Raw genomic sequence first — 16,839 nt, forward strand, 5'->3', positions numbered from 1 at the left:
TCTCAAACAGCCTAATTCATACTCATAGAGGAGGTGCTCCCACAATAATGTGATTTGTACTGCATTCAAGGTAAAGTATTGGATTCTTCACGCACTACCCACACTAAGACATCATCCCATTCCACTACCTTTTCAAGCTTTATTTTCCATTATATGAAAGCAAGCTTTGATTTTAAACTTACAAGACCATCAGGCTTGATTGAGTGAGCCGTTTTGTCTTGTAGTAATTTCATTTTAATAGTAGTAATTTAATAGTGGTAATTTAATTTCACCTCTTTGAAGAATGAGCACAGAGGCGCTATTTCTGGCTGCTCTCCTGTTAACCCTGTAGCATAAGGGAGCGTGGTTAATTGTGTACTCCTCAATGATTTGGCAGGCAGCAGAGTGGGCAGGCCTGCTCTGTTGTCTTGGCACACACTATCAACTGCGGACAACGTGGCTGGATCCTCAGCAAGGCGGCAATACTTTGAAAAAGCAACAAACAAACAAACTATAGGGGCGAGGCTTTGGATTGACCAATTACAGCGTTAAGACAACACCCACAGGTTATGAAGTTCAACTCTCATTACCGCCATTAACACACACAGCTGTGCTAAACATTGTGTAGCATTCAACATGATTTATTCATGCGAACATACAGTACAGTGCTATAGGAGCCACATGCTGTAACTGTAGCACTCCAAAAAAAAGAGGACCAACACGCAAACTTCGAAGGGCATTAACATCAACATTCTACTTTACATAACCGCCTCCGCTTGAGTCCACATCAAGCTGAACCCAGCTCGACAATTGGTTGCAGAGTCGCCGCACTCATCCAATCGTAAGTCTCATTCCATGCCACACCCGTGTCTGAAATATTTCAGTGCATGCCACGTTATTGTTTTCACATGAGTGAGTACCCACGACTGGGGCATGCAGTGCCAGGCAGCACTCCCCCCATAACCCTATGGCACTGGTGCCATTTTAGCTGTTTGGATCCTTTTTTCTTTTCCAGGAGGCTCATTTAGGCTTGTGACTGTTTGCGGGCTAGGCTACACGGCAGTAGCCGGAGCATTGTTGGACTGGTCTTTATTTCTCTCTCCCCTCCTTCCCCACTCTCTGTCACCTCAAAATGCACAGCTTGTTTATTTTCATAACCCTGCTGACTTGTTGGTGTTCAAGCATGTTAAACTGGAGGGTATTTCATAAAGCAGGATTATATGACCTTTGTCTGCACCAGTGCCAGCACATTTTTTGGATTATTTTTTAAACAACCCCATAAGTCGGTAAAGAATATAAAATACAGTACAACCCTGGTCTATTTTTCTGGCTGAATGCAACACAAATACAGACATCTAAAAATGAAAGACCATGTCCAGGCAAAGATGATTATGTAAAACAGATGGTTGTAACATACTGTACAGTAGAGAGATTACTGTACATCTGTATTGCTCTTTCACCTTAGGCCTACAGGATGTAAATAGTCTTCAGCCAGCATGAGCCAAGCACTTAAAAAGGGCTGAAGTTACTGTATTTATGACCATTTAGCAATCAGTGTCTCTGAGCACTCACACTCCTTCATCATGCCCATGTCCACGCAGCGTTTGAGCCGGCAGGCCTGGCAGTGGCGGCGGTTGTCCTTAGTGATGGAGCAGCTGCCGTTGAAGGGGCAGGTGAAACTGGCCTTACGCTTCATGCTGCGTCTGGTAGGGGCAGATAGACAGACCTGGCTCACTAGCACATTAAAAGAGGAAGATACATTAAAACCGTGCTGCTAATATTGCTATTTTATAGTAAATGGAAGGCAGATGGGATTATTACTTAACTGGATTACATTCACAGACACAGAAACACACTGAATTAGAACACCACACTACCCCTCTTACAGTAAAAACAAACATTTCATGAGCATTTACAGGAAGCACCTGAGGCGCACGCACACAGTTTAGAAATAGATAAACACACACAGATCAGTAGAGTACTAGAGTCCCTCTTGTTTCCACACATTCACACACACACTGGGGTTTCTACAGGTGTCTGTTGCCCTTTCTCACAAATAGCTAACAAATTAGGAACGGCAGACATGAGAGGACCGCTGACTAAGAGTTTTTTTTAATGAGAACATGATGCCTGAGAAAGACACACAGCCTGGCATTTTCTCCTTCTTTCCTGCAGGCACTTTCTGTAATCCATATATGTCGGTTACATTTTCCCAAGCTGCATCAAGTAGTCTAGACTGGGGTGGTTTCTGCCCTGCCGTATAAATACTTAAATCACTATGAACCCTTTAGATATAACTACAACCATAGAGTTATTTGGATGTTAAGATGTTTTCATGAGGTTCTTGATGGTAAAAAAAAAAAAATAGTGATGGAAAAGAATTGAAGGGAAACAGCTCAGCTTTTTAATTCAGCAGCGATAGCTTGTCTATGGCAAACTCTATTTTCACTTTACTTGTAAGATATACAGGTGATGGAGGCACATACAGTGCATTCGGAAAGTATTCAGACACCTTCCCTTTTTCCACATTTTGTTATGTTACAGCCTTATTGTAAAATGGGTTACATAAATTTTTTTCCTCATCAATCTACACACAATACAGCATTGAAGGTCCCCAAGAACACAGAGGCCTCCATCATTCTTAAATGGAAGAAGTTTGGAACCACCAAGACTCTTCCTAGAGCTGGCCGCCCGGCCAAACTGAGCAATCTTGGGAGAAGGGCCTTGGTCAGGGACGTGACCAAGAACCCAATGGTCACTGACAGAGCTCCAGAGTTGGGAGAACCTTCCAGAAGGACAACCATCTCTGCAGCACTCCACCAATCAGGCCTTTATGGTAGTGGCCAGACGGAAGCCACTCCTCAGTAAAAAGTCACATGACAGCCCGCTTGGAGTTTACCAAAAGGCATCTAAAAGGACTCTCAGACCATGAGAAACAATATTCTCTGGTCTGATGAAACCAAGATTTAACTCTTTGGCCTGAATGCCAAGCGTCACGTCTGGAGGAAACCTGGCACCATCCCTACGGTGAAGCATGGTGGTGCTGGCATCATGCTGTAGGGATGTTTTTCAGCGGCAGGGACTGGGAGAGTAGTCAGGATCATGGGAAAGATCAACGAAGCAAAGTCCAGAGAGATCCTTGATGAAAACCTGCTCTAGAGCGCTCAGGTTCACCTTCCAACAGGACAATGACCCTAAGCACACAGCTAAGACAACGCAGGAGTGCCTTCGGGTCAAGTCTCTGAATGTCCTCGAGTGGCCCAGCCAGAGCCCGGAATTTAACCCGATTGAACATCTCTGGAGAGACCTGAAAATAGCTGTGCAGCAACGCTCCCCATCCAAACTGACAGAGCTTGAGATGATCTGCAGAGAAGAATGGGAAAAACTCCCCAAATACAAGTGTGCCAAGCTTGTAGTGTCATACCAAAGAAGACTTGAGACTGGAATCGCTGCCAAAGGTGCTTCAACAAAGTACGGAGTAAAGGGTCTGAATACTTACGGAAATGTCATATTTAAGTATTTTATTTTTTATACAGTGAGGGAAAAAAGTGTTTGATCCCCTGCTGATTTTGTACGTTTGCCCACTGACAAAGACATGATCAGTCTATAATTTTAATGGTAGGTTTATTTGAACAGTGAGAGACAGAATAACAACAAAATCCAGAAAGACGCATGTCAAAAATGTTATAAATTGATTTGCATTTTAATGAGGGAAATAAGTATTTGACCCCTTTGCAAAACATGACTTAGTACTTGGTGGCAAAACCCTTGTTGGCAATCACAGAGGTCAGACGTTTCTTGTAGTTGGCCACCAGGTTTGCACACATCTCAGGAGGGATTTTGTCCCACTCCTCTTTGCAAATCTTCTCCAGTGTCATTAAGGTTTCGAGGCTGACGTTTGGCAACTCGAACCTTCAGATCCCTCCACAGATTTTCTATAGGATTAAGGTCTGGAGACTGGCTAGGCCACTCCAGGACCTTAATATGCTTCTTCTTGAGCCACTCCTTTGTTGCCTTGGATGTGTGTTTTGGGTCATTGTCATGCTGGAATACCCATCCACGACCCATTTTCAATGCCCTGGCTGAGGGAAGGAGGTTCTCACCCAAGATTTGACGGTACATGGCCCCGTCCATCGTCCCTTTGATGCGGTAAAGTTGTCCTGTCCCCTTAGCAGAAAAACACCCCCAAAGCATAATGTTTCCACCTCCATGTTTGACGGTGGGGATGGTGTTCTTGGGGTCATAGGCAGCATTCCTCCTCATCCAAACACGGCGAGTTGAGTTGATGCCAAAGAGCTTGATTTTGGTCTCATCTGACCACAACACTTTCACCCAGTTCTCCTCTGAATCATTCAGATGTTAATTGGCAAACTTCAGACGGGCCTGTATATGTGCTTTCTTGAGCAGGGGGACCTTGTGGGCGCTGCAGGATTTCAGTCCTTCACGGCGTAGTGTGTTACCAATTGTTTTCTTGGTGACTATGGTCCCAGCTGCCTTGAGATCATTGACAAGATCCTCCCGTGTAGTTCTGGGCTGATACCTCACCGTTCTCATGATCATTGCAACTCCATGAGGTGAGATCTTGCATGGAGCCCCAGGCCGAGGGAGATTGACAGTTATTTTGTGTTTCTTCCATTTGCGAATAATCGCACCAACTGTTGTCACCTTCTCACCAAGCTGCTTGGCGATGGTCTTGTAGCCCATTCCAGCCTTTTGTAGGTCTACAATCTTGTCCCTGACATCCTTGGAGAGCTCTTTGGTCTTGGCCATGGTGGAGAGTTTGGAATCTGATTGATTGATTGCTTCTGTGGACAGGTGTCTTTTATACAGGTAACAAGCTGAGATTAGGAGCACTCCCTTTAAGAGTGTGCTCCTAATCTCAGCACGTTACCTGTATAAAAGACACCTGGGAGCCAGAAATCTTTCTGATTGAGAGGGGGTCAAATACTTATTTCCCTCATTAAAATGCAAATCAATTTATAACATTTTTGAGATACGTCATTCTGTCTCTCACTGTTCAAATAAACCTACCATTAAAATTATAGACTATTATCATTTCTTTGTCAGTGGGAAAACATACAAAATCAGCAGGGGATCAAATACTTTTTTCCCTCACTGTATATATATATATATAATTTTTTTTTTATCTCAAAACCTGTTTTTGCTTTGTCATTATGGGATATTGTATGGAGATTGATGAGGGAAAAAAGTGGTCTGAATACTTTCCGAATGCAAGAACCCATTGATTCTTGAAGAATATAACTTATAAATGCCTCATGAGCTTGGTTCAAATAGCTTTTTTTTTTTTTTGGGGGGGGGGGTGTTTGTAAACGATGCAATTGTAAACCAACACTGTATGGCCTCAAAACATGGTTAAAACTATAATGTTGATATCATGGATGGTCAGACCTTGCATCGATAGCTCGGTCTATGGAAATTTGAGAGTGGTTACATTGCTCCAGCCCCATCACTCAGCTAATGATCAAAACAGAGGCGGTGTGATGGCTTTGTCATTGTTTGAACTGCAGATTGCCCTTTTAATAAGCCCTGGAGCCCGACAGGCTTCTTCACTACATCATGTTCATTAGGCCAAAGCAATGGAAAATTAGCGTTTCTTATTAGACAATTCCAGGTAGTCCCTCCCGTGTTCTTCTGTTTGGTGCCTAATGAACACAACCCTGGACAACCCTTCCTGTTCCACCATTCGTCGTATGCCCTGTCCTGGTCAGTACCCACCTGAAGAAGCCCTTGCAGCCCTCGCAGGTCATGGCGTTGAAGTGGAAGCCGGTGGCCTTGTCCCCGCAGACGCCGCAGATGCGCGGCATGTTGCGGTCGAACTCATCCGGCCCCACCACTGAGGTGCTCACAGCCATGGGCTCCATCACTGCAACGAGAGAGGAGAGAGAGTGGTTGGTAAACAGTGGTCTGGCGCAGTCTTTGTCCTTCCCATGTGTGAACGAGGGTGTATCAGACAGGTTTCATTTGTTGCATCTCATTTTATAGGGGCAGGTGTTGGGGAAATTAGCATAAGCCATAAGACAAGAAGAACACCCCCATGATTCTGCCTGTTATTGGCTCTGTAATGAGTCAACACGAACACACCATCTGTCCCTGTCAATGAAAAAAACAACAGTCAAGTAATGCACACCAGAGGTAACACGCCTAATGCCTTTTCAATCTAACTCTGCCTCTCATTTCCTTTGACAGCCAAAGATCCTCTGCCATTGTCTGGACAGACCAGAGCAGAATAAATTATATCCTAGTAGCAGGTACTGAAATTAAGTTCTGAAAGGCAGTTTGCCCAAAAATGAGAATTAGCTATTTACTTGCAGAAATGCCATATAAAGCATTGCCTGCCTTTCACCTACACAGAACCAGAAAGATCAGTTCTGGAATTCTTTGTACCATATTTTGATTGTCAGTTAGATGCAGCAGGGAACAGGTCATGTCAGGTCAACCAGGGACAAGGAACGTGGGATGAATCTATTCACCCTGATTGGTACTGACTCTTATTCCCGTCAGAGCAACAGAAATGCCAGACCCCAATAACCCCCAAATACAGAGAAAACATGAAATAACACATATGGAATCATGTAGTAACCAAAAAAACTTTTAAACAAATCGAAATATATTTTATATTTGAGATTCTTCAAATAGCCACCCTATGCCTTGATGACAGCTTTGCACACTCTTGGCAATAGCAAAAATAAAGAATAACCCTTGAATGAGTAGGTGTTCTAAAACTTTTCACCGGCAGTGTGTGTGTGTGTGTGTGCATGCATATATATGGGGATTCAATAATACCGACGCGGGGTGTTGATTAATAGACATGGGCTACACACTACAGCCTAATCAAAATCAGTCCTACCACAGGCCATTACATTATTCATCATTGTACTAGAGAAACCAACAAGGTTTAGCCAAGATTTGAATAGTTGAACAGCTGTTATCCATTTCTGCTGACAAAGGCACTGGTTGGTTGGAGCATTTAGTGTGTTTGTCCATGGCTCACCACAGGGCAAGAGCAGAAAAACAGAAAACAAGTTGTTTTTCATTAATAGTGATGATTGCACGCTTAGCGAGAAGCTGAAAACATAATGTAAACAGGCAAGGCGAGTCCCTCCAATCATCAGGTTGTTGCTCTGACTGGCAAAGAGTTGCATAGAGACAGATGTGCCTTATAAAAAGCCCAGGCTGCGCCAACGCTAGACTAGTCCCGCATTGCCAGTCTCACGTAATTGTTGCAACCACTGAAACACGGGCTCCTGATCACCATCACACCCCAATCGCAGAGACCTAAATGGAAACTAGGACTAACATTCCTCTGTTGTATTTTTGTTTGTTTGACTTGTAGCTTGGTCTAATTGCAATTTTGACAAGGATAGTGGCAGTTGTCCCATAAAACAAATCTATCTTTAAACTCTCCACAACATGGGGATAATCACTTTCTTTCTAAACATGATCCACCAGCCAACAATGTTGTGTAATGAATAGAGCATTGAACACAAATCTTAGTCAGGTCAATACCATTTAGGCCTTGAGCAGATGCTAACAAGACCCAGTAAATAGCCAGCTGTATCTACACATGTGAAATAACAATGCATGCTATGCAAGTTTCACTGGATGGGAGCTCCTATGTAAACAAATGGAACAAGTGCACTAAAGCTACAATATTAAGCTACAGTAGTTTCATATGATCTACCCAGGTCAGGAGACTGTGCGAAACAAGGATCCGCCACCCTTGCCTTGACTGCATCCATGACCTCTTGTCTCGTGTCAGACATACCCCCTATACTAAAGTGCTGTGACCGTCTTGTCTTTGTGAGTTCTTGCCATCACAAATCTGATGTTCCACCACAGACACATGACAGTAAAAGACCGCCTGCCTGGAGCCTCACTCAGAGGACAATGAAAAGAAAGGCTGGTTGCATGTTGCTGTGCAATAGACCTTGCTACTCAGAGTCTCAGGCATAACTATTAGGCTAATCAAATCAAATCAAATTTTATTGGTCACATGCGCCGAATACAACAGGTGCAGACATTACAGTGAAATGCTTACTTAATAATCAGAATGATTCGTTTTGTCACCAGTCACTACACTGAAAGTACAGGTTCTTCCCATTGTCTGTCCCTCCAGACCTGAGAAACATCAATCAACCAACAGTAGCCTCCACAGTACAGTACAGCTACCGGACATCAAACGAAAGGGAAGAAAGTGCTTACATTATCTAACCGGACACTCACACAGAGCAAACAACCCAGAAACCATTAAGATGGGGGAGCCGTAGGAGAGGGGGCAATGTGAGCCGCATTAAGTCACTGACGATGTGCCTGTGAGCCATCGCTACGTCGGGACATTTCCCTCCATTTCTTTCCACACTAAAGGTCTGATTGTTTGGTCCAAACATTTGCTTGCTAGATTGAAATCGCTAACCCCTTCTAACCTTATGCTTTGTATCATGTAAAGAACACAAACGCCAGAGTCTGGTAATCATATAATTTATTTAGAAAATGTTTAGCCTTCGTATTCGATTTACAGGAGCAGTTAGGGTTAAGTGCCTTGTTCAAGGGCACAGACATTGTGTTCATCTAGTCAGCTCGGGGATACAAACCAGCAACTTTTCGGCTACTGGCCCAACCCTCTGCTGCCCTGGATGAGAGCGAACAATTCCACGACTTTACACAGGTTACACGCCTTAATGTAATTGGTTTATCCCGTGTTGACATTGTTGATCTAAAACATTAGCCACATTTGTATGCAAATTATGTCTTTGTTTGCATTAAATGGCCAACGTAGCCATTTTTATATCAATATCAAATAATTTATTGGTAACAATTAAGTAAGAATTTGGCTATGACTGTCTGGGAGTGGTCTGAATGGGTAGGGGAAAACTTAAAACTAGCTGTTATTGGCAGAGAGGTTTGGAAGTCTTTGTTATTGGTCTATAAACCAATTTACCACCTGGTGATGTCACAAGGCAAGCAGAAACTCCCACCCATGCAAACAGGCTTATTAGGTCCTGTGTAGATTGTATTTTCAACACTGTTTTAGTTTCATCAGCTGTACAATATGATACAAAACACTGGAAAAACAGAATTGACTGCACCTTAAACGTGTTTCAATTGCCCAATCACTTCGCCATTCAAGTGTGTCATCACTGTCAATGAGAATGTGCCTGTTAAAACAGTGTGAATGGTTTCTGCCAGGTTGGGGCAAGTCCTTATAGGATCCTCGGTCTCCCCATTCAGGGAGAGCTGCTTGTCAGGTAACATGCTGTTACTATAGCTCTGCCATTGAGGCGTTTTGCCTTATTCCTTGTGTCAAGGTGATCTTGCTATAGGCCAAGTAAGTTTATTGTTTTTCCGAGTTATATACACTGCTCAAAAAAATAAAGGGAACACTTAAACAACACAATGTAACTCCAAGTCAATCACACTTCTGTGAAATCAAACTGTCCACTTAGGAAGCAACACTGATTGACAATAAATTTCACATGCTGTTGTGCAAATGGAATAGACAACAGGTGGAAATTATAGGCAATTAGCAAGACACCCCCAATAAAGAAGTGGTTCTGCAGGTGGTGACCACAGAACACTTCTCAGTTCCTATGCTTCCTGGCTGATGTTTTGGTCACTTTTTTACATTTAAATGTTTTAGTCATTTAGCAGACGCTCTTATCCAGAGCGACTTACAGGAGCAATTAGGGTTAAGTGCCTTGCTCAAGGGCACATCGACAGATTTTTCACCTAGTCGGCTCGGGGATTAGAACCAGCGACCTTTCGGTTACTGGCACAACGCTCTTAACCACTAACCTACCTGCCGCCCCCTTTTGAATGCTGGTGGTGCTTTCACTCTAGTGGTAGCATGAGACGGAGTCTACAACCCACACAAGTGGCTCAGATAGTGCAGCTCATCCAGGATGGCACATCAATGCGAGCTGTGGCAAGAAGGTTTGTGTGTCTGTCAGCGTAGTGTCCAGAGCATGGAGGCGCTACCAGGAGACAGGCCAGTACATCAGGAGACGTGGAGGAGGCCGTAGGAGGGCAACAACCCAGCAGCAGGACCGCTACCTCCGCCTTTGTGCAAGGAGGAGCAGGAGGAGCACTGCCAGAGCCCTGCAAAATGACCTCCAGCAGGCCACAAATGTGCATGTGTCTGCTCAAACGGTCAGAAACAGACTCCATGAGGGTGGTATGAGGGCCCGACGTCCACAGGTGGGGGTTGTGCTTACAGCCCAACACCGTGCAGGACGTTTGGCATTTGCCAGAGAACACCAAGATTGGCAAATTCGCCACTGGCGCCCTGTGCTCTTCACAGATGAAAGCAGGTTCACACTGAGCACATGTGACAGACGTGACAGAGTCTGGAGATGCCGTGGTGAACGTTCTGCTGCCTGCAACATCCTCCAGCATGACCGGTTTGGCGGTGGGTCAGTCATGGTGTGGGGTGGCATTTCTTTGGGGGGCCGCACAGCCCTCCATGTGCTCGCCAGAGGTAGCCTGACTGCCATTAGGTACCGAGACCATATGCTGGTGCGGTTGGCCCTGGGTTCCTCCTAATGCAAGACAATGCTAGACCTCATGTGGCTGGAGTGTGTCAGCAGTTCCTGCAAGAGGAAGGCATTGATGCTATGGACTGGCCCGCCCGTTCCCCAGACCTGAATCCAATTGAGCTCATCTGGGACATCATGTCTCGCTCCATCCACCAACGCCACGTTGCACCACAGACTGTCCAGGAGTTGGCGGATGCTTTAGTCCAGGTCTGGGAGGAGATCCCTCAGGAGACCATCCGCCACCTCATCAGGAGCATGCCATACAGGCACGTGGAGGCCACACACACTACTGAGCCTCATTTTGACTTGTTTTAAGGACATTACATCAAAGTTGGATCAGCCTGTAGTGTGGTTTTCCACTTTAATTTTGAGAGTGACTCCAAATACAGACCTCCATGGGTTGATAAATTTGATTTCTATTGATAATTTTTGTGTGGTTTTGTTGTCAGCACATTCAACTATGTAAAGAAAAAAGTATTTAATAAGATTATTTCATTCATTCAGATCTAGGATGTGTTATTGTAGTGTTCCCTTTATTTTTTTGAGCAGTGTATTTTCGTCTGTAAATTTTTTCAATACTCAACTCTGGAGCCAGTCTTCATCACCTGCACTGTAAAATAAATTCCACCTATTTTGCACCCGAAACCTATGACTCAGTCTCAACGGTTGCTGCTCCACACCAACTAACTAGGCTGCTGGGTCCTCTAAACAGTCACTGACAAAATCCAACAGCGGGTCCAAAGCCTTTCCCAGGACTTTCGAAAGATGCACACATTGTTGGATTGGCTAACGCAGCTAAAGCGCACCCCATGGACGCACTGCTCCGATTGGTCGGTGAAACTGCTCTCTAGTTACACTCTCAAAAAAAGATCAGGTCAATGCACCATTTTGTGCCTCCTTGCTTGTTTTGCATGTTATCGAAGCAACAATCATAGGGGCGGAAGTGAGCTGAAGGGCCAAGAAAAGCAGGTGGGCAGCTTCCTATTCTTACTGAACTAAGAGCAGGCGAGGAGCAGGTGAGGGTAAGACAGGCTGAGATGCACACACGTGACACGTCAGGTAAAAAACACATGGTGGCATACGGTAGGGCTGCACGATTTGGACAAAATATCTAATAGCGATTTCTTTGGCCAGGTATTGCAATTGCGATTATGAATTGCGATTTTCAAACGCATAGTAATTCCATCAGACATGGTTAAAAGTAGAGAATATCACTTCTAAAATGAGATCATATGAATTAATACATATTGTGCTAACTGAACACAAAACCAAATGAAACAAATATTATATCAAATATTATATCATATTACATGATAAGATAGGATTATTACGCCTACATATTAACAAACATACATTTAACATTATCATCAAAATACAGTGTGCTATAAACGCAGCACTTACTCATTAATGAATTAATAACATTAATTCCTATTTCCTATTTTACCATTATGAGTTCTTAAATAACCTAAGTTAATTATTTATTCAGGCAGCCATAGGCTGCAGATGGATTAGAAAGCTTATGATTGTGTAATTATAAGTAGGCTCAATCACTATTATAATTGAAATTAAAAGTCAAAGTGCCTTAAAAACATGTAATACGTAGCCTACTGATTGCAAGGTGCAGCCTGTGTCCAAAACATTGGAGTCTGGTCCAGTCATTCAACGCAACGTTTCAACTTCTCCCTTAATTGTTTTATAGTGTTGGGATGGCGACTTGCATAGTCACAGGAAGTAGGGGTGCTGAGGGTGCTGTAGCACCCCCTGAATTTTTATTCCACTAAAGTAGTGCACTAGACCTTTACTAGTCCTGTATTAGGGGACCTTACTAGTCCTGTATTAGGGGACCTTACTAGTCCTGTATTAGGGGACCTTACTAGTCCTGTATTAGGGGACCTTACTAGTCCTGTATTAGGGGACCTTACTAGTCCTGTATTAGGGGACCGCCGATATTGCAGTCTGTAGCGCGGCCAAAATAATTTTTTCTGATCCTTTTTCTTACACTTGAAAACGCATCGGCAATCAATGCCTGTTTAACATAGGTAGCTGGTTGTGGCCGAGGGGCTTTGCTGCTGTCAGGCACTTTTTTTAAACCATGCAATCGTCATAAAGTAGGGCATGGTTATTCTTCAAATGATTAAATACATTTGTCGTGTTGCACAACACTTGCATTTGGCTGACATCGGCTTGTAGCCGAAATACTGCCATTCCACTGAAGATTCGCCCTTCTTTGGCACCAAATCAACGTTCTAATTAGCACTAGCAGCACTCATGTTTCCGTCACGACACACGCCCTTTCTCTCCTCACCAGCACCTAACTGTGCGTTCTAAGCAGGGACGCTTGTGATTGGCCAGCATGCGTGTGCTATGCAGAGTGAGAGAGCCCGCTTGTGATTGGTCAGCATCCTCTGTGCATGTAGAGAGTGAATGAACAGAGTCTAGTTGCGCATCTCATTGGAGGAGGTACCATAGTCTAGTTTTTGTTGTATTAAAAGATGCACTATGCAGAAATCGCTCCGCCATTTCCTGGTTGCTAAAATTGTAATAGTTCGCTTAATTTCAGTTTGTGAGACAAAACAAGCAGGTATAGTGTATAGAATCATCTAAACCGCTGTGATATACTCTACCAGTCAAAAGTTTTAGAACACCTACTCATTCAAGGGTTTTTCTTTATTTTTACTATTTTCTACAGTGTAGAATAATAGTGAAGACATCAAGGCTATGAAATAACACATATGGAATTAAGTATTAACCAAAAAATATTTAAACAAATAAAATATATTTGAGATTCTTCAAATAGCCTTGATGACAGCTTTGCACACTCTTGTCATTCTCTCAACAAGCTTCACCAGGAATGCTTTTCCAACTGTCTTGAAGGAGTTCCCACATATGCTGAGCACTTGTTGGCTGCTTTTCCTTCACTCCGCGGTCTGACTCATCCCAAACCATCTCAATTTGGTTGAGGTCGGGGGATTGTGGAGGCCAGGTCATCTGATGCAGCCATGCTGGTTACGTGTGCCTTGAATTCTAAACAAATCCCAGACAGTGTCACCAGCAAAGCACCCCCACACCATAACACCTTCTCCTCCATGCTTTATGGAGGGAAATACACATGCAGAGATCATCCGTTCACCCACACCGCATCTCACAAAGACACAGCGGTTGGAACCAAAAATCTCCAATTTGGACTCCAGACCAAAGGACAAATTTCCACCGGTCTAATGTCCATTGCTCGTGTTTCTTGGCCCAAGCAAGTCTCTTCTTCTTATTGGTGTCCTTTAGTAGTGGTTTCTTTGCAGCAATTCGACCAGGAAGGCCTGATTTCACACAGTCTCCTCTGAACAGTTGATGTTGAGATGAGTCTGTTATTTGAACTCTGTGAAGCATTTATTTGGGCTGCAATTTCTGAGGCTGGTAACTCTAATGAACTTATCCTCTGCAGCAGAGGTAACTTTGGGTCTTCCATTCCTGTGGCGGTCCTCATGAGAGCCAGTTTCATCATAGCCTTTGATGGTTTTTGCGACTGCACTTGAAGAAACTTTCAAAGTTCTTGAAGTGTTCCGGATTGACTGACCTTCATGTCTTAAAGTAATGACGGACTGTCGTTTCTCTTTGCTTATTTGAGCTGTTCTTGCCATAATATGGACTTGGTCTTTAACCAAATAGGGCTATCTTCTGTATACCCCCCTACCTTGTCACAACACAAATTATTGGCTCAAACGCATTAAGGAAAGAAATTCCACAAATTAACTTTTAAGAAGGCACACCTGTTAATTGAAATGCATTCCAGGTGACTACCTCATGAAGCTGGTTGAGGGAATGCCAGTGTGCAAAGCTGTCATCAAGGCAAAGGGTGGCTATTAGAAGAATCTCAAATATAAAATATATTTTGATTTGTTTAACACTTATTTGGTTACTACATGATTCCATATGTGTTATTTCATAGTTTATGACTTAAAATAAAGAAAAACCCTTGAATGAGTGTCACGCTCTGGCTCCGGGACTCTGTATAGTGAGCCAGGGTGTGTTCGTTATTTGGGTGTATTTCTATGTTTGTATTTCTGTTGGGTGCATTTCTATGTTTGGTCAATGACTCCCAATCGGAGGTAACGAGTGTCAGCTGTCGGCTCGTTATCTCTGATTGGGAGCCATATTTAATCTGTATGTTTTCCTGTGGGTGTTGTGGGTTTTTGTTCGTGTTTGGTTGTGTATTGACCGTCGACTGTCACGTCGTTGTTTTGATCCGGTGATCATTCAAATAAATAATATGTTCACATTCAACGCTGCGCCTTGGTCCTCCTCCTCTATGTATGACGATCGTGACAATGAGTAGATGTTCTAAAACTTTTGACCGGTAGTGTATCTTTCCCATAACCAAAAATATTGTATTTTCAACTGATTGAAGCTGGTGTACAAAACCGAAAGTAAAATATGCAAAAACTAAACTTAAGAACGGGAAGCATAGAAATAGCGCACTTAGAACAGATCTACCGCTTCTTAGACTTGCTTTCAATGAGAATGACATATCTATTACAAACGTTTCTACGTGAATTTGATCAGGTCGCCCAAAAAGTTACATATTGCAGCTTTAACGGAGTGTCAAATAAAAGAGAAAAATCGCAGCCTCGTGATATGGATATTGCACATATCAATATCGCAATTTCGATCCGAATGTGATTAATCGTGCAGCCCTAGAATACAGGCCATGTCATCAATCCTGGGTACTTCTGCAGCAGAGATATGGTTGTTTAGCCATGGGCACAGTGGGCAGGGTTCAACACATGCCCAGCTTTACAAACAGATATGCTAATGAAATCAACAGGCTTCCCTAAGCAACCCTGATATGGGCATCCAAAACTGGATAACTAATATTATTCTCTTGCTCATCAAAGCAAAAAAATTAATAATAATAAATAAAATACATCTACATTATCTCTGGGAAAAAAGCCCTTGTCCCAGATCCACACTACTGCAGCCACTCTGAACTCTGGACCTTGTTTTCACCATTGGCTGGAAATGAATAGGCCGCCCATGTTGTTGGCAGGCTGACAAATGTGAGAAGGAAGAGAGAGAAAAGCAGCTTGGGGGGGGGCGCACAAATCCTTTCGGTGAGGCCTTCGCAGGGATGAATAACAAGGAGAGTAAACTTGCATAGCAGTGCTGTGCTTAACTATGCCGACTGTCCACATCCCGCCCTCTTTCAACCACGGTGGGCTGTAAATCTGAATTCTACTGTATATTATATATACAGTTGAAGTCGGAAGTTTACGTAAACCTTAGCCAACTACATTTAAACTGTTTTTCACAATTCCTGACATTTAATCCTAGTAAAAATTCCCTGTCTTAGGTCAGTTAGGATCACCACTTTATTTTAAGAATGAGAAATGTCCGAATAATAATCCTTGCTGAGCGGCCTTTCAGGTTATGTCGATATAGGACTTGTTTTACTGTGGATATAGATACCTGTTTCCTACAGCATCTTCACAAGGTCCTTTGCTGTTGTTCTGGGATTGATTTGAACCAAAGTACATTCATCTCTAGGAGACAGAACGTGTCTCCTTTCTGAGCGGTATGACGGCTGTGTGGTCCCATGGTGTTTATACTTGCGTACTATTGTTTGTACAGATGAACGTGGTACCTTCAGGCATTTGGAAATTGCTCCCAAGGATGAACCAGACTTGTGGAGGTCTACACATTTTTTTCTGAGGTCTTGGCTGATTTCTTTTGATTTTCCCATGATGTCAAGCCCCCCCCCCCCCGGCTTAGGTTTTTAAATAGGATCGTATACTGTAGTGCAGAACTGTATGTTACATAAAACACCTGACAGGGATTTGCCAAAATACCCAAATAGGCCTATGCCGTAGTAAAGTGATCCTCCTGTGGGGAACAACAATGCCCCCTAAACTGGAAGGTCATGTGGGGTCTCTTCACGTCAGATTTCAACCCCAGTGAGTCAACTCATCTGCTGAGTGGAGATCCAGCAAAGATCCATGGAATTCTGTCAATTACGGAATTGCAGTGTAGAACCAAACATCAATGAAACACCCAGCAGACAGCCGCAGTCCATTAACAAATATACTGAACTGACACACTGACAGCTAATGTGGGGCAGCAAAGTCCAGCTATGATAAGACTACGCTAGATTTTACTTTGGCCACCATCACTTTTCCTTTAAGAGTCACATTTAACATGCCCATTAAAACCCAAGAAGCTAGGCACTTACATTCAAGCACTGGAAGGGCTCACTAAGCATTCACAGAGTGGAGCTATCAATGAGCAATCAGTGCTCACCGTGTGGTCTTTTTTGGAC

The 16,839-nt window shown here is 43.4% G+C and overlaps 1 protein-coding gene across 2 annotated transcripts in view; it reads right to left on the reverse strand.

Moving 5' to 3' along the window:
* Positions 1 to 16,839, reverse strand: part of LOC311150215 (vitamin D3 receptor A-like) — a 64,573-nt gene that overhangs the window by 30,995 nt on the left and 16,739 nt on the right. For both annotated transcript variants that reach the window (XM_084187582.1, XM_084187581.1), the window contains exons 2-3: positions 5,716 to 5,863; positions 1,552 to 1,682 (exon numbers count right to left, since the gene is read on the reverse strand). In XM_084187582.1, coding sequence (XP_084043708.1) covers positions 1,552 to 1,682; positions 5,716 to 5,861 — 277 coding nt within the window. In that variant the 5' untranslated portion in view covers positions 5,862 to 5,863. The remainder of the gene's footprint in view (positions 1 to 1,551; positions 1,683 to 5,715; positions 5,864 to 16,839) is intronic.

The sequence above is a fragment of the Coregonus lavaretus genome (assembly GCF_964263955.1).
Source record: "Coregonus lavaretus genome assembly, chromosome: 22".
In the NCBI taxonomy this organism is placed as follows: Eukaryota; Metazoa; Chordata; class Actinopteri; order Salmoniformes; family Salmonidae; genus Coregonus; species Coregonus lavaretus.